Here is a 26,677-nt window from a genome sequence, read left to right on the forward strand (position 1 = left end):
GTGTTTTATTGTGTAGCAACATCTGACAAATCTGTAAAACCTCATCCTTGAGGTGTAAAGTTCTGAAAATGAGTAGCCCAGTAGTATCCAGTGTGAATAACTTTGCAAATAAAAGTATTCCCTGGTCAAAACGATATAATTCAGTACAAGTAAAGCCGCATATAATAAATTTTTTGGTGCTCTTAACAAATGCTGAAACCCGCTGTACATCAAAATAAAACATGCTGGTAAAGTGTGTACATATAACATGTATAAAGCATACAACATCTGCAAATAAATATGTATTTCTTATTATATACATAAAGAATTATACTGTAACTAGGTATTCCACTGAGTTCCAGTGAGTTTAGTTCAATTTGCTCTATTTTAGTGAGGAAATTGAAATAATATTAAATGACAGAGTTCATCTCTGGCTTTGCTACTGAGCAATGTCTGGACGTCCTTGCTCTCACTGAGACTTGGATAACACCCTCCAACACAGCCACCCCTGCGGCTCTCTCCTCCGCCCACTCCTTCTCCCACACACCCAGATCCACTGGAAGAGGTGGCGGGACAGGTCTGCTTATCAACCCCAACTGGACTTTCACTCTTTACCCACTGCCTCACTTCTCTTCACAGTCGTTTGAATTTCATGCTGTAACTGTAACTCACCCAGTAAAACTCATCATTGTTGTCATCTACCGTCCACCAGGCCCATTGGGACACTTCTTGGAGGAACTAGATGTCCTCCTCTCAAGCATCCCAGAAAATGGTCCACCACTTGTTCTTCTTGGTGACTTCAACATCCAGTCAGAGAAGTCATCCGATCTACTTCTTCTTCTTTCATCTCTTTCTCTCTCACTTGCTCCTTCTCCACCAACTCACAGAGCTGGCAACCACCTTGACCTCATCTTCACCAGAAACTGCTCCACCTCCGACCTCAAGGTAACCCCACTTCATGTCTCTGATCATTTCTTCATTTCCTACTCTCTCCCACTCTCCCAATCTGATGATCTCATCTCATCAGATATTGCACTTGTCCGTCGTAACATTCGCTCTCTCTCTCCCTCCTCTCTCTCCTCAACTGTTCTATCAGCACTTCCTTCAGCTGACTCCTTCTCCCTCATGCATCCCAACTCTGCCACAGACACCTTCCTCTCTACTCTGTCCTCCTCTCTTGACTCTCTCTGTCCTCTTACTTCCCGGCGGGTTCGTAAGTCCTCCCCAGCCCCGTGCTTGTCGGACTCAGTGCGTGCTGAGAGAGCCACGATACGGGCAGCAGAAAGAAAATGGAGGAAATCAAAACACCCTGATGACCTGCTTTCCTATCACTCTCTTCTCTCCACCTCCACTGCCTCTATCTCTGCAGCCAAACAATCTTTCTATCAGACTAAAATTCAATCCTCTTTCTCTAACCCCAAAAAACTTTTCTCTATCTTCTCTAACCTCCTTGATCCCCCCACCCCCCTCCTCCTTCCTCCCTTCTACCAATTCACTTTGTCAACTACTTCACAAAAAAGGTAGATGACATTCGCTCTTCTTTCTCAACCCCACCTCCTGATCTCACCACTCTACCGACCACACATTCAGCTCCTTCTCTATCCTCTTTCTCCCCTCTATCTCAGGATCAAGTTCTTTCCCTAATAACCTCTGCCCGCCCCACCTCCTGCCCCCTTGACCCTATCCCCTCTCACCTTCTTCAGTCAATTGCTTCTGATCTTCTTCCTTTCCTCACCCACCTCATTAACACATCTCTATCATCTGGTTGCTTTCCGGACTCTCTTAAAGAGGCCAGAGTGACCCCCCTCCTTAAAAAACCCACCCTTGACCCGTCTGAAGTAAATAACTACAGACCTTTAATCAACTCTCATCCTACCTTCACCAGAACAACCTTCTTGATCCTCTTCAGTCTGGTTTTAAAGCAGGTCACTCGACCGAAACTGCACTTCTTGCTGTCACTGAGCAACTCCACACTGCCAGGGCTGCCTCTCTCTCCTCTGTGCTCATCCTCTTGGACCTTTCTGCAGCGTTTGACACAGTTAACCACCAGATCCTTACTTCAAGAACTAGGTGTCTCAGGCTCTGCACTTACCCTACTCTCGTCCTATCTTCAAAACCGACTAACCTGGAGAGGATCCGTGTCGGAACCCTGTCCTCTAGCTACTGGGGTCCCTCAGGGTTCTGTCTTGGGCCCTCTCCTCTTCTCTCTATACACCAACTCTCTTGGTTCGGTTATTCGCTCTCATGGTTTTTCCTATCACAGCTACGCCGATGACACCCAACTCATTCTCTCTTTTCCCAGCTCCGACACACTGGTAGCAGAACGGATCACCGCTTGTCTGACTGACATCTCTCAGTGGATGTCTGACCATCACCTGAAACTCAATCTCGACAAGACTGAATTTCTTTTTCTCCCAGGAAAAAGCTCTCCCACCACAGACCTAACCATCACCCTCGACAACTCTGTGGTAACTCCTTCTCATACCGCAAGGAACCTGGGTGTGACACTTGATGACCATCTCTCCCTCACTGCCAACATTGCTGCAACAGCTAGATCTTGCAGATACATGTTGCACAACATCCGAAGGATACGGCCTCTTCTAACCCAGAAGGCGGCACAGGTTCTGGTCCAGGCTCTTGTCATCTCACGCTTGGATTACTGCAACTCCCTCCTGGCTGGTCTTCCTGCGTGTGCCATACGACCTCTGCAACTCATCCAGAATGCAGCAGCTCGACTGGTCTTCAACTTACCAAAATTCTCCCACACTACACCGCTCCTCCGCTCCCTTCACTGGCTTCCTGTAGCTGCTCGCATCCGCTTCAAGACTCTAGTGCTTGCGTTCCATGCTACAAACGGATCCGGTCCAGCCTACATCCAGGACATGATCAAAACCTACACCCCAGCCCGCCCACTCCGCTCTGCATCGACAAACCGGCTCGCTGCCCCCTCACTGAGAGGATCACAGAGACACTCGCAGAACTCCAGACTGTTCACTGTCCTCGCTCCCAAATGGTGGAACGATCTCCCCATCGACATCCGGACAGCTAAAGCCTCCACATCTTCCGACTAAAAAACAACAAAAAAAAAAAAACTTGTACATCGCACTTATGACTAGCACTTCATAGTTTGATCTACTTGAAGCTCTTACTTACTTCTAGCTCTTATTTGTACCCAAATGTTTAAATGCACTTTTGTAAGTCGCTTTGGATAAAAGCGTCTGCTAAATGACATGTAATGTAATGTAATGACTGAAAAGTGTGAAAACATTCTGAAATTCTTATGCATTCATTATTCAAACAAAAGTATAATTCCATTAAGGAAGACAAACATTTTTTTTTAGCTTGAAAGACATTTTAGCTATTAGCTGAGGGCATTGAAGTCGAATTTTGGAAGGTGTAAAAATATTAAATTATGAAAAGATAATAAACTAAATACATTAATGGAATATATTAAAAAACATAAGACCATGCTCCGCAGCTATGCAAATGAAATGAATACAATATTAGATATAAAAAGAAATACAGTATACAGTAGAGCAACCCACTCACCCTCAAGGTTGTCATAAAATTTACTAACAATGGCAGACATTTATTTTGAAAGCGCTGTGACATCCGCTAATGCAACGCTGTTACGTAGTTTGATTCACTGCCATAAAAGCGCTAATTGTCGCCCATGCATGTGTTACAGAAAAAATAATCCGACTGTCACAGGTGGCTTTCGAAACTTGAACTCTAGATTCAAATGCACAACTCCTTGCCATAAATAATACGTGCTTAAAACCGAAGCTGCGGGCGGAACAAAATCTCACGGACTTTGGACTTGCCTGTGGTATAAGTACTGGATGTAGCCCCGCCCATTGGCTCCGTTCATTCCTATGGATCTCACTCCACGTATGAGCTGCTCACCGAGCGCATACAAGAAGGATCTAACTGCAGACCGCAGACAGAGATAGAGTCACGCCCCGCAGTTAGAGACAAGCCCCCCATACTAAAGAAGTTTGAGTTCCGAGTTTATTCCGTAATGTGTGACACATACAGCATGCGCAGTAGTGTTACAAGAAGTTGTCTTCAAGGCAGAGGGGGCGGTGCTCTATCCAGTTGTAACTATATATTCTTGGGTGTTGCCTGGGAGAAAGCAGACGGACTATACTCACTATCTATGTGGCCTGTTGTCCTTCTGGAGACACGACTACTCCGCTGTCAAGATGGTGAAAATGGTGGATGATTTGGTGAGTTGACTTGTTATTGTTATTTCACTGCCTATTGTACTGTTCAACAGACGCCATTTTAACCCAGAGCATTTAGGGTGTGTTTTCCCATTACTACATTTACACAGAGGCTATAATAATGTGCATTATGCAATATAGGGTTTTATATCCTAACACACCTGAGCAAAAGGTACTTGAATATGTTTGATTTACCTTACTGTCACAGACACAAAAACAGAGATCGAGCAGTTTTCAAAGCTTGAAATTGTACAAATATTTATTCTAAAACTGTAAACTTGAACAAATATGTTGTAATAGAACAAACAAACCATAAATAATAACTTCAATTCCCAGGATAAACAAAGTAGGGTGTGTTACATTCGAACGGCAATGCTCTCACCAACAAACAGTGCTCAAACATTGAAAATACTTATTCTGACAACAGGAACTATGGAGAATTATATTTCAAAATATGCAATGACACACCTTTATTCCAATCTTTACATGACTCAGCATGACTAGACAGATTAGAGTCACATCCAGAGAGTGGTGTTGTGCACTCTGCTGGTAACCCTCTCCCTCTGCCTGTCTGTGGCTTCAGTGCTGATCAGAATCAGAATCAGAATCAGAAGAGCTTTATTGCCAGGTATGATTTGCACATACAAGGAATTTGTTCTGGTGTCATTGGTGCATACAAGCATACAAAATTTTAAAAAGTTAAGTGAACAGTATACGTATATATACACAGTATATAAATGTTTTTTGTTGTTTGTTTTTTTTCTCGTTTTTTTTAAAAAGATGAAAAAGAGGGCTACTGGGCTGATACTGGGCTCTCATCATCTGATTGGCTATTGCTATAATACAAAACATATATAGATATAATTTGTTTTTTGTGGCCAGCGTTCAATATGAGCTGGTAGATGAGCCAAAAAACTTACCTTGAATCAAGATGAAAAAGTGAGTCTTCAACAAAACACCTAATTTTTCCTGCCGTGCACCTTCCAGGACACTGTGGTCCCAACTGCTCAGCACTGTAGTCACATAAAAATAATTTTAGTATTACAACATAAAATCAAGAATTTAAAGACATTCAGACACTCAACCATGTTTTCTTTTATAAATCAATTTGAGTTTTTTACTGTTGAAAATATCACCATCACTTTCATTTCACCAGAGAATCCCTGCTCTCCCAGCTGCGCACGCACAGCTGTCTCTGAGCTGGACACAGACTCTACATAACTATACTGACAGGAGACAAAGTAACCTATTTACATTCGAATGATCCATATCTATCTATGATTAAATTATTTCGTCCCATTGTCAGTCCCGTGTGATCCGTATTGCTGTTGTTTTTCTTGCTGTTAGTTGTTCGCTGTCCTTTTGTACCGCTCTTCTCCATATGCAAATGAGTTTGCGAATGGAAATGATGTCATCAATTAAAATGTCACAAAGTTCACTTGTTTCTTTTTATCAACACAAATTAAAACTCATTGACTGACAGCCTTTTTTAGAGCAGTGGTCGAATTGACGTCTATAGCAGTCAATGGCAGCCAATGAGTTAAAGAAAAAAACGGCTATTTTGTGACTTCTGCATAATTATCGTTACTTTGTTTTAAAAAAAAAATAACCATAAATAAATATATGCCACATAAAACCCAATCATAACTTTGTCTCAACAGTTAAATGTCATTCAGAACAAACATCACGTTGTCATTTGTTTTCTTCCTGTGCAGGACGACTTCAAGAAACAGATGAAGAATGCCGGAGACAAAGTGGTGGTGGTGGACTTCACGGCTACATGGTGCCCCCCCTGCAAAATGATTGCCCCAATTTTTGAAGTAAGTTGTTGCGAAAACAAACACATGTTAACATAACTGACACACCCAGATAATGTGAGTGGAAAAACGCATCAGAAAGTGACAAAAAAGGCAGTGAAGTCTAGCTGGTATTTGGCATTTGTTGGACTTATGAGGAGACCGATTTGAAAGAGTTGAATATTCATGATGGTCATGGATGGTAACAACTAGCTGCCAACTAAAGTGGAAACTAAATCATGTGTGTATCAGTGTACACATGCTACAGCTGTAGTGTTGTTAAAGGAGCTCTTTCCTGAGGGATATGTTGAAGAGCATCTGTTTAGAGAAGGCGACTGTTGCTGTGGCAACACTCTTTCAAGCCGCTCCCACTAACAGAAGACATTTAATGGGGTGCCTGTTTGGACATATTTATAGCAATTGTGTGACATTGGTTGATCCTCTGTTTTGCAGGAGTTGGCAGAAAAGTATACGAACATGGTTTTCCTGAAGGTGGATGTGGACGAGGCTGAAGTAAGTGTGTGTCCCTAGTCTGAAGTTCACTTTATTGAGACCAGACCTTATAGAGGCCAGTGAACTGTGCAACCTCTGACTGTAGTGTGTTAAGTTCACCATTTTCAATTTTTCGTCTCTGTAATCACAACATGGTTATGCATCCATTAAAATCAGGCCTGTCTACCGTCTGATCACACATGTAGTGTGGCATCAGTCACCTGACTGTTCTCTCCTCTTTCTCAGGACGTTGCTGCAAATTACGAGGTTAATTGCATGCCCACATTCATCTTCATCAAGAACAGCAAAGTGGTAAGTCGTCAAAACTCACACAAATAGAAACATTAACAGTTTCTCTGAATAAAATGAATGCATTTGTGTAACAGCTCTCTATAACATTCATTTTCAAGTATTCAAGTTGACTCTTCATTTTCTAGTTGTATTGTCACCTTTACTGTTATTCACTACTTCAAACACCCACTACTAACTTGCTAACTACATTCAGATGAGGGTTATTTGATGGTTTAATGGCATTAAAATGTATCAGGAGCAGGAGAAACACTGAGCAAGTTCCTTTTGAACATTTCTTTTTTTTAATGTATTGAATGCTTTGTCTCTGTGTGCTGTCTTACAGTTGGATCGGTTCGATGGCGCAAACATACAAAAACTGAAAGATAAACTGGAGTTTTTTTCAAAACAGTAGTTCCACCAACCTTCGCACAAACAGCTGTTCATCTCTGTTTTAATATCGCTGAATTAATAAACAAGATGAAGACATTACTTTGTGAACTTTGTGATGTGAGACATTTCCACTGCACCGGACAGACACAGCAGATCGATCAGATCCACGGCCTCTTAGAACAAAGAATATGATGAAAATATCATTAAATGGTTTTATGCTTTAATAAAAATGTGAGAATAGTTTACACATATACACTGAACAACTGAATCAATAGTTTTTACACATCGTACAAGTATATAGCAGCATATGTTTAATACGGTTGAGTCTCTATATGAAAAAATACAGCTTTATTTTACAAAATGGTTCTTGCTGTGCCTTTTGCAGAGAGATGAGAATGGTTTACAAGTGTGTCAGTTAAATGTACAAGAATTCCCTTCATAGGACAGTTCACATGGAGAGTGGAGTGGGAGATTTTAGAAGTGATAGTATCCTGATTTCCGTTTCCTGCATTGAGAGGGGAAAAAAAACGATTAATAAAGCAAGTTTTCTTTGAAAACACTGTATTATTTTGAAGGGAAACACAGCCTTGTGTCTCTACTGTTGCCCATCGATAGAACTTTGTCTCTGAAATACCTTTAGGATCTTGCTCCTCTGGTTTTAATCGTGTGACATTGTGATTAAAGAAAATGGGAGCACAGGCATTGGTGATCACACTCACAATGACTCGGCTCAGTTCATATAATACAGAAAAGGGCAATCGGATTAATACATAACACAAATGAACTCTTCTTAAAAAATACAAGCTCTAAAATGACCGGATCTGATTCAGTTTGAAGCAGCACAAACAATATTCAAAGCAAGAATTAATTTACTTCCAAATAAAATAAAGACATTGTTTTCAGAGAGACAAGGGGGCATATCATTTAAGAGGGAAACTAAATTTAAAAAATGCAGTGTGCCAGGACAACTTTAAAAAGTCTCGGGATCTCTTTTAAATAAATAGGACGAAGAAGAACAGCAGTTTAATCCAGGTCATGTTTAGAGACAGACATGTTCTTGTGCTGTACTGAGAACATTAACGACATTGTATAAAGTAAATATAAAATACTTTTGCCTACTCCTTTTCAAACATGTGACGAGAGTGTTAAATTAGACAGTTAAATTATCGTGTTTATTGAGGAAAACAGTTGCAACACGCTTCCATACAAGACTGCGTCTTTGTGTTGGCTTTATCAGGTCTTTTCATTTGCATTATATTTACATCAAAATGGAAAAAGATGAACCAAATGAGTCTTTCTCTGATTGAAGCATAGAGAGAGAGAGAGAGAGATCACCTGGAGCAGTCATGTCCGCTCCACCCTGAACTGCAGTGACACCTGTTTGGTCTGATACATCTCCCTCCATTGAGACAAGGAGATGAACACACCGCTGTGGAGAAAACACACACACAGGATCATCATTGTCATCAACAAAGGCATCTTCGTGACACAGCATGCCTGTGTGGGGTGTGGGGTGTGGGAAAACAACCTAAAGTGTCATTTACTCAGCTGCACAAAAACAAGCATATCTTGGTGCGACTACCCTTTAGATGTGCAGTGCTGCTCTGCCCTGAGGCTGTCAGAGAACAAAACGTGAACACACTGTGGTGACAGAGTGAAACAGATGGTGAAGTGCTCTCTCTCTCTCTTCCTCCTTGACGGTGAAAAAAACCCTCTCATCATTCACGTCACTGATGATTCGCTCCACTGTTCATACGTATTCATGGGACTCATAAGGTACAGGAAGAAAAACCTGATGTCACAATCTCACAATGGGTGTAAGATTGTGGTTCATGGGGAAACAATGTGCAAACAATGTGTGCATCCTGTAGTTCTGTAGAAAATGAATTCTTAAAGAAGAAAGTTTTAGTTTCTTTTCAGAGCCTGGACAGTAAACAACTGATAAGAGGGGAATCACATGCTGTTTTTTGTTAGATTTGTTTCTCTAGTTATTTAACATTTGTTATTTTTACAAAAGCATTTCAGACAAAATGTGAAGACTCATACTGTCAATTCATTAAAACAAATGCTGTCTTTCCCATATGTCCATCACATTTCTACTGACGTCTCTTGCATTTCTTATCAAAACAAAGTGAAAGTGGAGTCACGTGCCAGTTTTGAAGCCTGTCACTGTGACTTACAGACGGACGTCCCTTACATTTATGGACCGACTAAGTCTGTTTTTATTTTATGCAGGTGAAATGAATTCCAACTAATCGTATTTGTTTAACTAATGACTATTTTCCACTTTTGATATTACTATATTACTATTACTTACAATTAGAGATCGATTAATAATCCACAATATCAATAGAGGATACAAATCAGAGAGTGTGGCATCGGGGAGATGGTGCTAACATGAAGGGAATCCTGTTAATTCTACACACAGCACAGCTAATAATGCACAGAGTAGCTGCGGGGGTTTGTGCGTACGAGCCTTAACATGAACTCACCGCTGTGGCAGCGTGTGCCCGTCCACCCGGTGGGACACTGGCACTGGTAGGGTGCCACGCAGCGGCCTCCGTTCAGGCACGGCAGGATGCAGATGGCTGCAATGACATGAGGATATGAACGGGAATCATGAGGTCGTCTGAGGTCGTGTGTCCCAGTGTTGAGACAGTTTTAATAAGCTACTCCTGACGGGCGGATGCAATTTTAGTTTCCACATCTTGTCGAGGACACAGGGTCAATTATTTCAGAGATTTCACTGTTCTTTAATGTTTAATGTCGCAGTAAAGTCCATCGTCATAACACAGGCCGTAACTGGGATCATTTACAGTAAAAACCATTTTGTGTTTTTATTGCAAAATTAGGTTAGCCATTACAGGAAACTCCACCCGAGACATTTATTCAGAGTGCGACATCTGGTCACTCTCTGCTTACTCACTGTAATTTCACTATTCCATTTTTTGTTCACTGTATTGTCCTGTTTTATTTTTTGTCTCTGTAAAGTATCCTTGAGTGCTCACAAGGCACTTATAAATAAAATGCATGATTATTATTATTATTGACTGAAGTTAGATTAAAACCACAGTCAATTTACAGTAATGTACTATACAGTGATACAGTTTACATTTACTGTTTGTAATTTGCTGTGAGAGGAAAACAACTAACTTCCTCTTAATGAGAACGTAATTTACAAAACTGACATCATGTTCTATTGCTAGAGCTGAAACTTGTGATTGGGACCATTAACCTCCTCAGGAAAATAAATAAAAGTTGCAAGTCAAAGGTCATTTTCCCAGACTTCCATCCACTTTTTTTTTTATTATTATTTAAAGAGTGGAGTTGCACCCAGGTGACTCGTTTCCTGGTTGCTTCAAAAGGGACTGGGAAGAATATGTCCATTTTAAAAACATAAGCCCCCATGATTATTTTGCTTTTCCATTAGTGATAGTACCTGGTGCTTTGTTTTAGTACCTACTCTGGCGAGGTTCCAAGCGAGCTGAGCAGATACTATGCGTGATGACGTCAGACTGCTGGCCACTGATTGGTCAGAGTGCCGTCACAGGAAGAGACACAAGAATCAAAGCAAACAATGCCGAACTACAGATCAGTTACAAGCAGTGCAGAGCGACAGCACTGCTGAAAGCCTGCAATCACAAACCCTGCCACTGTATTTCAGCTCAGTGACGGTTTAATTAACTGATTCTAATGATTCAGTTCCACTGAAAACAACTGTTTTACAAGTCACAGCAGTTTTATGCCGCTGTGACTTGATGACTCCACCCGCGGCAATAGTTTACTGAATGAATGTAGTCTGTTGTGAGTAAATACGTACGCTCCTCACAAAGCCGGCCCATCCAGCCCTCGGGGCAGGAGCAAGTGTTGGGCCTCTGACACACTCCTCCATTCTGACACTGCAGCCAACACACAGCTGAGGGAGACACATAGCACACACACAGACACACACAGATATATCAGGTTAAATATTATCACAAAGCAACATCACTATGCTTAGTGCATGCACAGACACAATAGTAAAGGAATGTGTCCAACCCCACGCCCACTGAAATTAGATAGAATTACTGTTATTTATTCTGCCACAGCCTTCTGATACTCTGCCGCAAGTCTTGGCCATGCAATTTCATGCACTAGATCAAACGCAGCATTCGCACACTGTATTTTAAACTCTTTTGTACAAATTCATCATAGACATGACATCATCAGAGACCCACTGAGTGTGTGTGTGTGTGTGTATTTCTGTATAGATATCAGCAGCTGTTAAAATGAATGTCGATCACTAATTTAATCCTCACATTGGTCATTTGTACCAAAGTTTGTAATGTATGTTCTTTTTTGTCTGTTTTTGCACGAGGTACTGACGTACAGTCATGCCCGCTTAGATCTACAACATCTTAAGAATATGTTTGTCACTTTATCTCGCTGTTGGAAATCACTGTCCAAGCGGAGCATTTGATGTTTTTGTCAGTTTTGTAAACCACTGACTCCATGTACCAAAGTCCATAGAGAAAATCTAGAGATTGGGAATCCACTGCTGCCTTCATCCTAAATTCAAATGTGTCATTTTTGTGACTTAGAGTTTTGAAGATCTTCGCTCAGATTTATCATATCACAGACCTTACAAACACGGAAGCAGTAGAGCAGCAGCTCCTGTGACCCTGTGAGCTCAAAACACAGATATGTTGGACTTTGGTGCAGAGAGGGAGGATCACAAACCGCTGTTTCCATCAGAAAAAGGCTGTCTAACAGTGGGATATAACAGCAGACTATTCTTAAGATATCATAGACAATCTACATGTCCTCTCTGGTGAGAGAGAACGTCCGCGTCTCACGCTGGATCTTGCATGGTGGAAGTCAGTGCTTCATACAACCACACTTCAAAAAACAAGAACCATCACTTTAACTGAACTGGATCCAGGCAAAAGAAAATGCTCACATATGTGAGAGTGCACAGACAGAGACAATACAGTACAGGAGAGAGGAAATGTTTACATCCTCCACAGAGCAGAGCATCTATTAGAGAGGAGAAGTAGGAGTCCAGGAAAGAAACAAAAAGCAACAAGGTGTCATGTGCGAGAGAGAGAGTCGGCTGAAACAGAAGTGTCCTGGGAAAAGGACAGAGTCCCCTCTGTGTTCTCTCTACCTCTGCATGTGGGAGGCGGCGTCCAGGTGCCGTTCTCCAGACACCTGCTCCTTCCAACGCCCTCCATGGCATATCCGCCAAAACACGAGTACACTGCCACATCCCCGAACTGGAACACCGCCCCCCGCACCACCCCATTGGCCACATGGAGGGGGGGACCACAGGACACCCCTGTACAACAGCCCAGATGGAACGACCCACATACGAGTTACTATACTACTTAACTCTTTTGTAAAATGCTGATGCTGACCTGACCACAGCTTTGTTCTGACACTAACAACATGGACCAAACAGTTGAAAAGAAGTGTCTTCTGTAAAGGAAAGTTGAAAAGCCTACAGGGAGTGGACACAATAAATGGTACACCTTTACAATACTGTGAAACTAAGGTTAAGTTCAAATGTGATCATTTTCTTCATTTCTGAGGTTGCTTCTTTAGTCATTTGGTTTTTCCTTCTAACCATTTAGTTCTGGAAGCAACCCACTCGCTGGTCAACACTTAAAATGATAGTTCAGGTTTTTTTAAAGTGTGGTTGTGCAAGTTACTGACACAACCAGAGACGTGCAGATCCTGTGTGCGCTCACTATGCACTGCGGTCATCAGGGAACAGTCTGAGACTCTGCCTCACTAAAAATGTGGCTGCCAGCAGGGACAGATTCACAAAACGCTCCGCTAATTAAACCTATGATATCTTATAATATAATATAATAGGTTTGTTGCTCTTCCCATTTACTTTTTTCACTCCCGCCACCAAGGTCCATAGAAAAAAAATATATTTTTTTATTGGTCCACTGCTGCCGCCATCAAATGCGTTGCTTTGTGACTTTGGAGTCCAAAATCCTTTATTTGGAATTACCTCAATGACACAACAAAGCAGCAGCATACCAGCAAGTGCTGTGTCCCCTATGAGGTAAGAACTGATTTTCTCTATGAACTTTGGTGTGGACGAGTCAGCAGTTTTCAAACTTCACTTTCCAGCCAGTATAGATAATTGGACAGTGAGATATAGTGGTGACTAAATTCTCAAGATTTTGTGGATTTAAGTGGGCGTCACTGGTTAATGACCATGAGAGCAGGCCTCCAGGTCTCAGGTTGGCAAGCAATCAGCTTTGAAATGTACTACCTAATGTCTTAAGAATATATTTGTCACTTTATCTCACCATTTCAGTCTTTTTTGGCTGGAAATGTAAGTTTGTAACCTGTGGATACAAATGTAATGATCTAGTTGGAAAAGATCGTCTATAAGCACTTTTGTTAAGTGGCTAAAATCTGAGTCCCCGCTGGAAGTGATATTTTCAGTGAGGGCGGGCATCCGACTATCAGGCTGGTTCCCAGTGCTGGTGTGTGTCAGGACCTCATATAACCAATCACACTTCAAAGAACCTGAACTGCAAAAATACTAGCAGTGACCAAATATAGCAAAGCTGAACTTCTGTTGTTTTCAACAAAAAAGTTAATCTCATAAAATGTAACTAGTACGTGGCATTGTAGGTGTTTTATATTTTTTTGTCTACCCCCTGTATATACTCACAAACAACTATGCAGCAGAGAGAGAGAGAGATATGTGTTGATCATGAAATCAAGTGTTTCCTCTATCCCTCATTACCCAGAATCACAGCATGCAAAATATCCAGATGTGACCCAGTCTACAGTGGTTCCTATGTGTGGTTTATCTGTCACAAAAACAGGACTCAATGAGATATGGTTAGGCAAACATGCATAAAGGAGAGTAAACCCCCATGCCAATACAAATAAAACGCCATGGCAACATAAGCACCATTGTGTTGTATATTCAGGACAACTGCGCATAAGAAAGATCAGAGGACATTCAGACAAAGGTTGTCATAGAAGCTGCAGAGGTGCCCATAATTAGTGAAGCACCAACGCTGTGCTTAACGCAGCCTCGTTTTGTCTTGATGAAAGCCCAGCGACAGACTGGAAACAACAGGCAACAGGCATGTTAAAAGTGTGCAGGTAAATCAGTACTTGGCACAACACAAGCCGATCATGCGGACATTTGCATTTTGAGACTGAAATTTGAATACTGAAATTATAAATTATATTTCCGCCATGTCTGATTTAAACATTTGAACACATTTAGCAATAATTACACACACATAAAAACAAGTTCAATCGGAGGTCTATGTGGAGTGACAATAAAATTAATATGTATAAAAGTTAAAGGAAAGGAAAATTCATATTTCTGCAAACACAGCTAACAATAATAAATGCTTGTTGGTATAGTTAAGTAAAAATTTAGCTATATCTTTGACATAAAGTGCAGTTATACTTTACACAATTACTCATTGTGAATGTACCACATTGTCTGTAAGTAACTTTGACTATTAGCATGAAAGCAGCACATTTTATTAATTTTACCTTTTCAACTTGAATTACATGCTAGGGACATAAGTAGCATTTTTAAACCTGTAAACCTGATGCTACCTACTTTCACACACAGAGCTGATGGGGCTCCAGGTCTTGTCCGGCCTGCAGTTGATAGTGCCGCTGCCTTTCACCTGCTGACCTTTGGGGCAGGTGACACGCACCGACTGACCGACATGAAACTCCTGCTGGGATCCGTCTCCACTACTGTCCTCCTTCCAGCCTGGAGGAGCTGGACAAGACTGGGCTGTGAGGCGCAGAAATTATGGATTCATTTTTAGAAACATTTTTGTTTTGTTTTGATTTATATCTTGCATTCATTTTAAACATTTTGTTTTTCTTTCAGTGTGACAATTATCTGTTCATCAGACTGTTCCAGAGAACTGCTCTGATTCAAACTAGGGAGAAGTAAGGGGAACTCTGACTCATCAACCTGTTGTCAAAGACTCATGAAACTCAGTGATGTGAAGAATAGGAAAGAGGGGGTGTTGTTTTCCAAATGCACAGCTGTTTAAACTGTGATAATGACTGGTTGTTATGGAGTCAAACATTATAGGAAGCCACAGATATGAAGAAACAGTCAGTTGTAGGCTCCTCTGTGTCTTACCTACATGTTTCTTTAATTGGATGCTTCACATTCTTTTCTATGCGGTTGTTGTTAAGGTTCTGACACGGTGCAAACCTGCTGCCTAATACACACTGGCGCTCACTGAAAACATGGCTGCCAGTGGGGAACCACTGATTTAAGCCACTTAAAGGGATCACTGAATAGTGAGTGGTTTTTGCAACCCTCGGCTTCCAGCCAGAAAAGGACTTTCTTACTGCGAGATTAAGAGACAGACATATTCTTAGGATTTTGGACACGAGGCGTAGCTGGCTGGCAGCCATGTTTTCAGTGACAGCAAGCATGGAGGGCGGCGCGTCAATACTTCATACAACCACATTTAAAAACAAAAAAAATAAATAAAAAAATTAAATCACACTCAAACTGTGTGTTTGTGTTTGTGTGTGTTTCTCACGTTGGCAGGTTGGGAAAGTGGAGCTCCAGGTGTTGCCCCCCATACACACCACCAGAGGATCTCCCACCAGTTTGTAACCTTTTTCACACTGAAACTCCACAGCACGCCCGGTGTTTAGGTTGTGCTCCTGCACTTTGCCATGCAGCATCTGTTTTGGGCTGATGCAGCCTCTGGCTGCTGTCATTAGAAACAAATATTAATATTTTCACTCAATACATTATACTGTAATTCTGTTTTCTATGGTCAGTAATCAACTGTTTACTGCTTTGTGCATGGATTGTTTGTAGTGCATTTTTCTCTCAGAAGGTGATGTATGATACGTTTGACAGCTGCAAACAAATTGACTTATAAAAATGTTTTCTTGTATACCTTCACATGTAGGAGCTGGCAGGCTCCATGTGCCATTGGCAAGACAGACAAGAGTCCTGGGGCCGACCAGCTGCATTCCACTATTACATACATAACTGGCATTCTGTAGGTAAGTCTCTCCCGTTGTCTGCAGCTGTGCATTTATTACAGTGGGTGGAGGTCCACAGGTCTGTGCTGAAGAGAGAGTGAGACAAGTGAGACAAGTTAGACAAGTAAGACAAGCAAGACAAGTCAGCTCCATCGGGCCTACTCTCATCTGGATGTGCCAGGTGGTTATGTGAGGATTATGTTCTTTGATTTTTCAAGTGCATTTACTGTAACACAATCCAGCAATCCATACTGAGAGATAGGCCTGTTGCCAACCGCCTCTGGCTGAGTGCATCAAAAATCAAGGAGATGGTGGTAGACTTTCACTTAGACTTGACCCTAACCCTTATCCCCCTCCAGACTGTCAGCATACGAGGTGAGGACATTGAAGTGAAGTGGTGTAGTTCTATAACCATCTTGGTGTGCACCTGAAAAACAAGTTGGACTGGTCCACACACAAGGTTGCAACCTTCCTCTTTTTTCTCTGTAGGCTCAGTTCATCTGTGTGCATGAGAATGTTGCACATATCAGTCTGTGGTTGTGAGTTCCATTTTCTTTGCTGCTATCTGCTCGGGAGGTGACTTAGAAGACATCGACAGAAAGAGACTGGACATGTTCATCTCAGTCCCCATGTCAAATATGTGGCTGTGCAGATGTATATTTAGAGGTTGTGATGTAAACAAGCTGTTGAGGTTTAAACTAAACATCAGAATGGAGAGTAGAGGTGATTTAACTGACTTTGTATGTGGCATGGTTGTTGGCCCGAGTATTTCAGAAACACAACCATCTTCACAGAGAATAGTCCGAAAAAAGAGAATTTTATATTTCACCACAACAACAGACAGGTTAAGGTCAGTCTGTGAACACAAACCTACCAACACACACTGGCTGGGTGCCACTCCACGTCCTGTCTCCCTGGCAGGTCTGAATTGAGTCTCCCTGTGACAAAGAGAATGGTGTTAAGCCAAACAAATTAAGCAGATTACCCAAATACAGCAAAGGGAAGCCTACTTTATATATATTAGCAGCAATCTCAGGAAACAATGCAATCAAGACTGACTTTGTATACATTGTCTTTTATTTCAAACTCAAACAGTGGCCTCTGTGAGTCTTTTGTTCTAAAACTCAATGAGCAGTCAAACAGAGGAGTATAGTGTATCATTGTGTCAGTGGAAGAGTGACTCAGCTCATTCTTTTCTCTCTCCATAACAGCACATTACTATTGACCACTGAAGAGAAATCATGTGACTCTGTAATCTGATTGTTAGCCATTAGCTCAGTGCAAACACCCAGCAGTTTAAAAGCACAGTGCAGGAGAGGAGAGGAGTGCAGGAGAGGAGATGTGGCACCGTCACATTTCTTAGGCTTTATCTACAAGTTCATAATGTTGTTGTTTTATACTTGTCATTGTGATGTCTAGATTTTTTTAGTGTGACATATTTACTGAGTTCATTTTGTGGCTTATTGACAAGTAGTACCTTCATATAAAAGCCAGGGAGGCAGGAGTACATGACAAAGTCTCCATAGTTGTAGTTGTCTCCCTCAGCGACACCATGAGGAAGGGAAGGGGGTTTCTCACACATCACCAGTTTGCAGGAAACTGTCATGATGCCTGGAGTCCAGCCTCCACCCAGCTGATCACACACAACAAAAGACAGGACAGGAAACAACTATATTATTCATGAGTTCTTAATGCCATGTTCTGAAGAAAAGAGAGAGGCGAGCAGAGTGATGCATATTTTATTCGAAGTAGAGCGAGAGAGAATGTGTTTCATTCATTCATGTGAGTCATCGCTATCCCATAATTTGGATTTTTTTAGGAATAGAATTATGATAATATTTTCGAATTAGTTTTAACAGTACAAACAGATTTAAATATTTTATATCAACATCTCTAGGAAACATGATTTCACAATGAAAAAAAAAGCTAGAAAAACATCTTGTTTTGAAACTATTATTTATTTACTTCCTTATTATTCATCAACATGTTCCCTACCTGACATTCAGCCAGTGGTGACCCCTGCAGGTAGAAGCCAGGAGGGCAGGAGAGGGAGATGGTGCCCCCAACAGGTGTGAGCTCCTTCCCAGCAATTACCAGTTGGGGGATGGAGAAGTTGGTGGGCAGCAGGCAGGGGGAGGGACGGCACCGAATGCTGTGCTTGGACCATGACCCGTGACTCTGGCAGGAGAGGGAAGCCGTCTGTGTTGCTAGAGCATACCCTTCCTCACATCTGCAGAAGAAAGGGGACACACATACTGTAAATAAAGATAAAAATGTCACTTTTTAATACATGTTAAATGAATGATATCAGTATTTACCTGTATGTGATTTGGTTTGGGAAGGTAAAGGTGCCTCCCACCACATGAGCGTGGGGTACAGTTGGAGGTTTTCCACAACTCACAGGCTCACAGCTGATCCTGGGTTCCCCCCACCTGCCGTCTCTTCCACAGGACAGGCGAGGGTATCCCTTTGACTGATACCCGGGCCTACACCTGTATATCACTGTGTCTAAGAAGGTGGCGCTGCCTGCCAGGACAGCATTAGGAACTGTAGGCGGGGTGTCAGTACACCTTCCTCGGCCACACGCAGGTACCCCGGGGTTCCACACCCCGCCCTTCTCACACACGGCCTGTGAAGGACCCAGCAGTCTGTAGCCATCGTCACACTGAAATTGCACTTGGGCCCCACAAGCGCGGTTGTGCCCAAGAATCACCCCAAATTTTAACATAGGGAGGGCACAGATGCAGGGCCGGCACAGAGGCACAGTGCCAATCCAGAAGCCTTGAGCAGAGCACTGCAGGATGGGATCCCCAAGGACCTCATAGCCATCGAAGCATACATATTCCACAATGTCGTCATAGTTGAAGCTGGAGCCATTCAGGAAGCCGTGGCTAATGTCCTCAGGTGGATCACAACTAATGATGTCACAGCGAGGCGCAGGTTTGTCCCAAAGTCCATTTGACTGACAAACCCGTGTGGAGTCTCCGTTTAGTGTGTATCCTTCATCACATTCATACTTTACCTTGCTATTGAGGCCAAACTCTGATCCCAGCACTCGCCCATTCGGTATATGTGGGGGTTTCCCACAGCGGGCAGGTACACAAGTAGGAGAGACGTGGCTCCAGGTGCCATCAGCCTGGCAAACACTCACAGATTTCCCCTGTAAGAGGAAACCAGGCCGACAGCTCAGTTCTATCTCGTTATTATAGGTGTACTCCTCTCCTTTGAAAGTAATGTCAATGGGGAGTTTAGGAGGACCACAAGACAGTGGCTCACAGTGAGGCTTTTGTCCATTCCACTTTCCATCCGCTTGGCACGCGATAGTGTCACTTCCTTTGAGGACAAAACCAGGACGACACTCGTAGTGCAGAACTTCAGGATACACAAGAAATCCTCCGTGAACTGTGCCATTAGCTATAGCCCCTGGGTCGCCACAGGAAATGGGCCGACAAACGGGGGCTTTATTAGTCCACAATCGACCTGACACACACTGCCTCACTGGCTCGCCCTGTAGCTCATATCCCTCCTCACAGGTATACTTGACCATGCTGCCCAGGGAGGTGTCAGTCACATTCACCCAGCCATGTTCTGGACTGGGTGGTGTTTCACACTCTGCTGGGACACAGTATGGTGCTGTTCCATTCCAGCCTCCATCCTCCTGACACACCAACCTGACAGGACTTGTGAGGTCATAACCATTGTGGCAACGGTATTCAATCAATGAACCATGAAGAAAGCTCAAGTCTGGCGAGGCTAATGTTCCTGTGTCTTTAGAGGGTACAACAGAGCCTGCCTCCTGCACCCTAACATACTCTCCAAAGTCGATGTGAGGAGGCAGGCCACAATCAGATAGCACGCAGACAGGAATAGCACTTGACCAGCCGAACTCCTCACAGGTCAGGTGGTCTTGGCCGACCAGCTGGAATCCAGGAAAACAGCTGTAGAAAATAGTGACTCCAAAACTGTGATCCTGACCTTCTACAAAACCATTTTCAATAGGCTGCGGGGGCGTGCAAGATATCTGGATGCAAACAGGTGGCTCGGAGTCCCATTCCCCACTTGCCAGACACTTGAGAGTCTCTGGGCCTTGAAGTCGGTAACCACGACGACAGGAGTAAGAGGCACTGTGACCAAACTGGAGTTTTGTGTAAACCACCTTTCCACTGACTATCTGTTTAGGGATGGGGCATTCAATTGGACGGCAAGATGGGACCCCACCGATCCAAAGTCCCTTTTCTCCACAGAGGACAGTGGAGTTACCCACCAAATTATATCCAGTCCTACAACTGTACAGGGCTTTGCTGAGGTACATCAGACCCTGGACATCAACAATACCATTAGAAATTTCCACAGGCTGAGGGCATTCAACAGGGATACACTCTGGGTAAGGATTACTCCACTGGCCATTTGCTAGACAGGATACAGAGCCCTCTTTCCGTAAAGCAAAGCCATCCATGCATGTGTAGGTCACCACTGAGCCAAAAGGGAACGGGGAAGAAGACAAGGGAGTCCCTCCAAAAGACACTTCGGGAAGTGAGCCACAAAACACTTGCTTACACACTGGAAAGGTGTCATTCCACTCCTGGGATGGTGTGCAGCGAAGAATCCGTGCACCCTCGAGGACGTAGCCATCCTCACAGGATAACTCCACAGTTCCAGATTCAGAGTCCAGGCCCTTCAGGACCAGGTGGTTCTCTTCCAGCGGCGGCTCTGGACACTGCACAGGTGAGCAGCGTGGACGCCTCGTCTTATCCCACCGACCGTATTTCAGACAGGTCCAGATAGAATCTCCGACCAGCTCGTAACCCTCATCACAAACATACTCCACTTTTCGGCCCACCTGGAAGTCCGAGCCCCGGTAATATCCATGCGTGACATTGGGAGGAGGGTCACAGGTCAAAAGGACACAGGTGGGAGGGTCGCTGTTGGACCACTGCCGATTGGCTTGACAAACTCGATCTGGACGACCAACCAGTCTGTAGCCAGGATTACAGGCATACATCACCTTGCTGTTGAAGGTGAATCGACCTTTTATCTAGAAGGGGACAAACACAAGGATATAGTTTATCATATAAGAAACATTAAAATATCAATATACAGTATGTGGAGTGGTTTGATTCTGTTTTCGGTAAGTGGAAAGCTCTCTTTCTCTTAGCTGGTGTCATTGTAGGTGTTGCTATTTTGGCTTTGTATGGTTGTTGTATTGTTCCATGTGTTAGAGGACTTGTTGTTCATGCAACTGATAAGTGTCTCCCACCAAATGATGAATTATTCTACCCTTCCCAATTATGAGTTCCCTGACTTATTTCCTCCTCCTGACTGGATTGACGGCTACAAATCCGAACCTGACTCTGAATCCCACTTGACCTGAACGACAATCGTTCCTTAAACTGTGAATATCGTCGCCGCTTTCTAACTGTAGCTTAACTCTTTGTGTTTGTCTATGCCACAGAAAAACAACTGCACACTTTTCTCTCCGTCCTTTAATGATGATGCATTTTAAACCTGTGATGGTGTAATGCATTTGATGTTCCTTAGGATGGTACTTTGCTTATGGTGTTTGAATTTTACCTTGTTTGTTTAATGTTTTGTTTTACTCCATTGATGTGGTGTTTGTGGCTAACCTGTCCATTCTTGAGTGGAGGAGGGGTGGAGCAGGACACAGGTACACAGATAGGGAGAGCTCCTCCCCATTCCCCATTGGCCTTACAGGTCCTCCTCTTCTCCCCTCTGATCAGGAAGCCTGCGAAGCAGCTGTACGCCACCACAGCTCCAAAACTGTAGTTTGTCCCGCTGATGTAGCCCCTGTCAATGCTGTCAGGCTTGGAGCACCTTACAGGCACACAGCCAATATCATATGGCGAAGGCTCCCACTCCCCTCCCATTAAACATCTCAGTGTGGCTGTAGTGTTGAGCATGAATCCCTCTTCACATTTATAGCTCACTTCAGAGTTGCTGGCATATTTGGGTTTGTTGATGGAGTCTAGGATTGCATGGTGCAGCTCGGGAGGACGCAAGCAAAAGTTTGCAATGCAGCGAGGGGCCTCCATGCCATCAGGAGGCGCCCACACACCATGAGCATTACACACCATCTTGGAATTGTTGCTGGCAGTGAAGCCGTCAGTGCAGTAGTAGTTAGCAGTGTCCCCAAACAGCTGGTGACTCTCATAGGGCTCTGCATGGTCAATGGCAGGTGGGGGGCCACAAGAGCGAGGGACACACTGGGCAGAGCTTTCACTCCATTCGCCACTTGGCAAACATTCCCTGGTCTCTGGGCCAATCAGAGTGTAGCTGCACATGAAGAAGATTACAAAATTAATAAAATGAAGATGCAGCACTATTAAATGATCTTATACTATTAATGTTCATTAGACAACTGAAACTGTATAATATACCCCTCTTTATTTTTCATATTTTATATTTAGGTGTTGTATGTCCCAAAGTTATTCTAAATTCTAATACAGCAAGTATGATTTCTAAGCTTTTGCCAAAAATGTATGGAAGCAGATGAAAAGACACTGCCCCATTGTGTTCTCTTTTTGTTCTCTTTCTGCAGTAAGGAATTTGTGCACTAACAGAGTAAAGTAAATAAATAATATAATCAAATAAAATCTTGGTGCAATCAAGTTAATGGCAAAACCAGGCATTTAGGTGTAACCTGAGTGTCCATGTGACTGACTATTGCTAAATCGATTGCAATGGACTGTGGAATATTTCCAAATATACAGCATCAGTGGTGTCAACTGCCAGTCAAATTGCTTCTCAGGCATTCATCAAAAATGAGTTTTAACATTTTTCACACTTTCAACTGATACATTAACAGCATATTAACAGAGAAGACGTCAACCACATTTACCCTTCCTTGCAGACATAGTGCACCTTGTTTCCCAGTTCATAGTTCTCTCCTACAGTCACAGCATCTCTCAAGGCTGGAGGTTCAACGCACAGGATGTTCACACAGCGGGGGAAAGGCCTGCTCCAGTCCCCGGATGCTTCACAAACTACTTCCATGGAGCCCTGCGATCTTTGCATCAATATAACTTGAAGTCATTACACAAACACACACGTGCAATTATAGTGTCACAAAGATTTGTAGATGACTAATTGTATATATATATGCAACAGTGCAGCTGGTGGTAACTGATCCGTACCTGTATCCCTTAGAGCAGGTGTACTTGACAGTGGACAGGTATGTGTTTGTGACGAGGTTGTAGTCAGCATTCTCAACAGTTGGAGGGCTGCCACAGGTCTGTGGGTGACAGACAGGTGGAGTCCCACTCCATCTCTGACTAGCGAGACACTGAAAGTCATATGGGATCTCAGGCAGGAAGCCCTTCTTACAGCTGAGACGGATGAAAACAGAGTTAGATGCAGATGTTAAAACAATAAACTTAACACTTAATGTTTCTATTGCTCAGTTTTAATGGCTTTAACTATCAAAGTGTTTACTTTTAACTGTCATCATGACAACATTGTGTGGTAGGGGGATGCAAATGATACCTGAAAGTCACCTTGCTGCCATAAGTGAAGTTGTCGCCCTTCATCATGGAGTTCTCTGGCACAGTTGGTGTGGGGCAGGAGAGAGCTGTAAACATAAACAAACTCATTAAGGAATGCAGATTTCACTGACAACTAAAAATGACCAAAAATAAAGAATGAAAGCGAAGCTACTCTCATCTCTAGCGTAAATAAGCTCCATACATATTAACACACTCAATGTAGTTTGTCATTTTGTGAGGATTACTCAGATATTAGCTGAGTATTCAATGTGTGGCTATAAAAGTACTTGTTGTCATGACAGCCGATCATTTCTGTGCGGCTTCGACTGCTAGCTTGTCCATTCTTTGTTTGATCTTTCTTGGGAATTCTCCTTTGGTCATTTAGTACATCAATAAAATCACTATCACTAGAGTAAATATTTAACCAATGTCTCTGTCACATTTCTTTGGACTCTGTTCAGTTTTCCAGTGTCGGTCTAATGCTTCGAGCCATTCTTTTTTTTTTTTTTACCAAAATCTAAATTATGCTTAACACTTTGGCAGAACCTTTAATCTTTTGATTGTGGAAAGAATAAATAGAAGTGAAATAAATTTCACGTTCACTATGATGTTCTACAACCAATGTGTGCTGAACATTAACAGACTGGCACAGCCTATGTTTGCTGAGTAAATCGGTTTCTCTTTCTCTATGAGGAAGACCATGGCTTAGAGTCAAGATGGAGATGCTGCAGTGGTCATTTCCTTTCGGGCCGCTGTGCAGTGGCAGGCAAAAAAAACAGCTGTAGATATAATCACCCCTTCACAGCAACAAGGATGAGGCGCGACGAAAAATGTTCACTAACATGTACAGTATGTTTGTGTTTTTACAAAGTATTGTACAGTAAAAGTGTGTAAACACACACAGTCTCTTTGAGAATTGTATTATTCTGTATGTTTTCCATCTGCATAACAACTAAACTGTGATTAAAGGGATAATTAAGGTTTTTTAAAGTATGGTTCTATGAGGCACTGACACAGTCAGTTCTGACTGAGCTCTGCATGCCCCCTGCTGGCCCCTGCATCTAGTTCCAGCATAAAAAAGGCAGGCAATTGCTCATTGAAGGAAACCATAAGTCATTCAACAAAACCTCACAATATCAGCCTTTTCTGACGAGTAAGTGAAGTTTGTGTAGCTGAATAAACCAGTGATTCCCTACACCAAAGTCCACAGAGAAAATCTGTGATTTTACATCACAGCACACGGGTATTTTTCATGCACTGCTGCCTCCATTAGTAAGTTCAAATATGTTATTTTGTGACTTCAGTGTTTGAAACACATCTTTTAGATTTACTTATCAGACAAACATTTACCAAATGAGGTGTACCAACTTGAGTTTCCAGCTGGAAAAGGCTGACGAATGGAAAGATAAAGCTTCAAATATATTCTTAAAATACTGCAGACTTGAACAGGTGTAGAATTTATTAGGTGAGCCTTTTGTTAATAGGATAAAATCTGTTTTCCCTTTATCCCAGTTGGCAGCTATATACCTTAAGGCCATTTATTATAAAATCATTTCACAATCACTTAACATCTCACCTCTGCAGTATGGCACACCATTGTCCCAGTTTCCAGTGTCCATGCAGTAAAGTTGAGACGAGCCAATCAGCTCATAGCCGTCCTCGCAGCTGAAGACGACCTCACCTCCCACCAGAAAGTTGCTGCCACTTCTGTGACCAAATTCCAGAGACCCGGGATTCTCACACTTCACTGGCTCTGGAGGGAACATACACATACAACAAGATGATCCTTTTTTTAAACCTTTACTATCATTTCAGTTATTAACACTATAAATAGGACATTTAAAGTTTCCCAACCTGTGCAGTTTTTGCCATCTCCACTGTACGGGGGATTACAAGTGCAGGTGTAAGAGCCATCTGTGTTCTGACAGCTGGCATGGTCATCACAGTCTGATCCCAGAGCACACTCATCCACATCTAAACACAAACACACACTGTTCTGTATGTATCACATTGTATTCTTGTCTTTTTCTGACAGACTTATTTCCCATATATATAACGATGAAATAAATAAAACCTAAGAGAATTAGGTACCTAGACAAGCGGGTGAATTTCCTCCCCACTTGCCGCTGTTGGTGCAGTGGACCTTGGCATCGCCCAGCAGGTAAAAGCCAGCATTACACTGATAAACCACAGAACTGCCAGAATGAAAATCTGTTCCCTGAATCAAGCCATTCTCCAGAGGATGAGGAGGTCCACAGGACACACCTGTAGGACAGTAAATAGTAAAATGAACTCTTAGGCCTTGTGTGTTTGAGAAAGTAATTCATATACAATAATAAAATAGTTTAATAAAATGCACATAAACGCATGTACATAATCCTTCCATCTGTACTTTTTGTAGACATGATGATTTGTAGGCAAATAATTGGATATAAATGTCACACTCAAATTTACAGTAAAAACATAGAAATTGGTAAATATTTAGGCTTATGTATTTTTATTTCTTCAGATTTCAACACAAATCAGTAAAACAAGATCAGGTTTCTGCTCATTTGGAATGCACATCAAAGTGCAGCTCATGTCAGGAGTCTTACGTTCACAGCTGGGCAGAGGATGGCTCCACTCTCCTTTATTCTGACACTGCAGCACCGGCTCCCCCACCAGGTAGAACCCGGGGTCACAGGACAGCTGGACCTGAGCTCCGGGGCTCACCTCCACAGTGGAAGCATGCATGTGGGGAAATGCATTCTCCAGCTTTGGGCAGTCTGAAGAAAGAGGGCGGAATCCATGGCAATGTTACTTCACTTTCTTATATAATGTCCCAGTCTGAGGGCTGCATAGGTACAGTATTATAATCTCATATACACTGATCTCGAACAAGATCAAAACTGATATCTTTTTCACTTACTTAAGCCATAAAAATAGACCAAATAACAAAACCTATGAAATATGTGCAATCAGCAAATTACCAGATTTTATCTTGTGGTTGGTTTAACTA

At 42.6% G+C, this 26,677-nt stretch overlaps 2 protein-coding genes across 6 annotated transcripts in view; one reads left to right on the forward strand and one right to left on the reverse strand.

The window, feature by feature from the left end:
* The first annotated feature begins 3,900 nt into the window (after positions 1 to 3,900).
* On the forward strand, positions 3,901 to 7,273 carry LOC122767265 (thioredoxin-like). Its single transcript, XM_044022695.1, has 5 exons — positions 3,901 to 4,208; positions 5,921 to 6,025; positions 6,455 to 6,514; positions 6,740 to 6,805; positions 7,128 to 7,273. Exons 1-5 carry the CDS (start codon positions 4,185 to 4,187, stop codon positions 7,194 to 7,196), a joined length of 324 nt encoding a protein of 107 aa, XP_043878630.1. The 5' UTR covers positions 3,901 to 4,184; the 3' UTR covers positions 7,197 to 7,273.
* Positions 7,274 to 7,372: 99 nt separating this feature from the next.
* Positions 7,373 to 26,677, reverse strand: part of svep1 (sushi, von Willebrand factor type A, EGF and pentraxin domain containing 1) — a 99,850-nt gene continuing 80,545 nt past the window's right edge. For 3 of the 5 annotated variants that reach the window (XM_044022691.1, XM_044022689.1, XM_044022694.1), the window contains 20 exons: positions 26,274 to 26,444; positions 25,771 to 25,944; positions 25,534 to 25,653; positions 25,256 to 25,432; positions 23,681 to 23,765; positions 23,332 to 23,523; positions 23,037 to 23,204; positions 21,805 to 22,471; positions 18,499 to 21,215; positions 18,176 to 18,410; positions 17,658 to 17,813; positions 17,055 to 17,118; positions 16,093 to 16,266; positions 15,724 to 15,900; positions 14,769 to 14,951; positions 12,321 to 12,491; positions 10,995 to 11,090; positions 9,667 to 9,762; positions 8,510 to 8,603; positions 7,373 to 7,679 (listed from right to left, as the gene is read on the reverse strand). In XM_044022691.1, coding sequence (XP_043878626.1) covers positions 7,649 to 7,679; positions 8,510 to 8,603; positions 9,667 to 9,762; positions 10,995 to 11,090; positions 12,321 to 12,491; positions 14,769 to 14,951; positions 15,724 to 15,900; positions 16,093 to 16,266; positions 17,055 to 17,118; positions 17,658 to 17,813; positions 18,176 to 18,410; positions 18,499 to 21,215; positions 21,805 to 22,471; positions 23,037 to 23,204; positions 23,332 to 23,523; positions 23,681 to 23,765; positions 25,256 to 25,432; positions 25,534 to 25,653; positions 25,771 to 25,944; positions 26,274 to 26,444 — 5,948 coding nt within the window. In that variant the 3' untranslated portion in view covers positions 7,373 to 7,648. The remainder of the gene's footprint in view (positions 7,680 to 8,509; positions 8,604 to 9,666; positions 9,763 to 10,994; positions 11,091 to 12,320; positions 12,492 to 14,768; positions 14,952 to 15,723; positions 15,901 to 16,092; positions 16,267 to 17,054; positions 17,119 to 17,657; positions 17,814 to 18,175; positions 18,411 to 18,498; positions 21,216 to 21,804; positions 22,472 to 23,036; positions 23,205 to 23,331; positions 23,524 to 23,680; positions 23,766 to 25,255; positions 25,433 to 25,533; positions 25,654 to 25,770; positions 25,945 to 26,273; positions 26,445 to 26,677) is intronic. The other 2 variants (XM_044022690.1, XM_044022693.1) reach the window with 2 other exon arrangements.

The sequence above is a fragment of the Solea senegalensis genome, linkage group LG3, assembly GCF_019176455.1.
Source record: "Solea senegalensis isolate Sse05_10M linkage group LG3, IFAPA_SoseM_1, whole genome shotgun sequence".
NCBI lineage: Eukaryota > Metazoa > Chordata > Actinopteri > Pleuronectiformes > Soleidae > Solea > Solea senegalensis.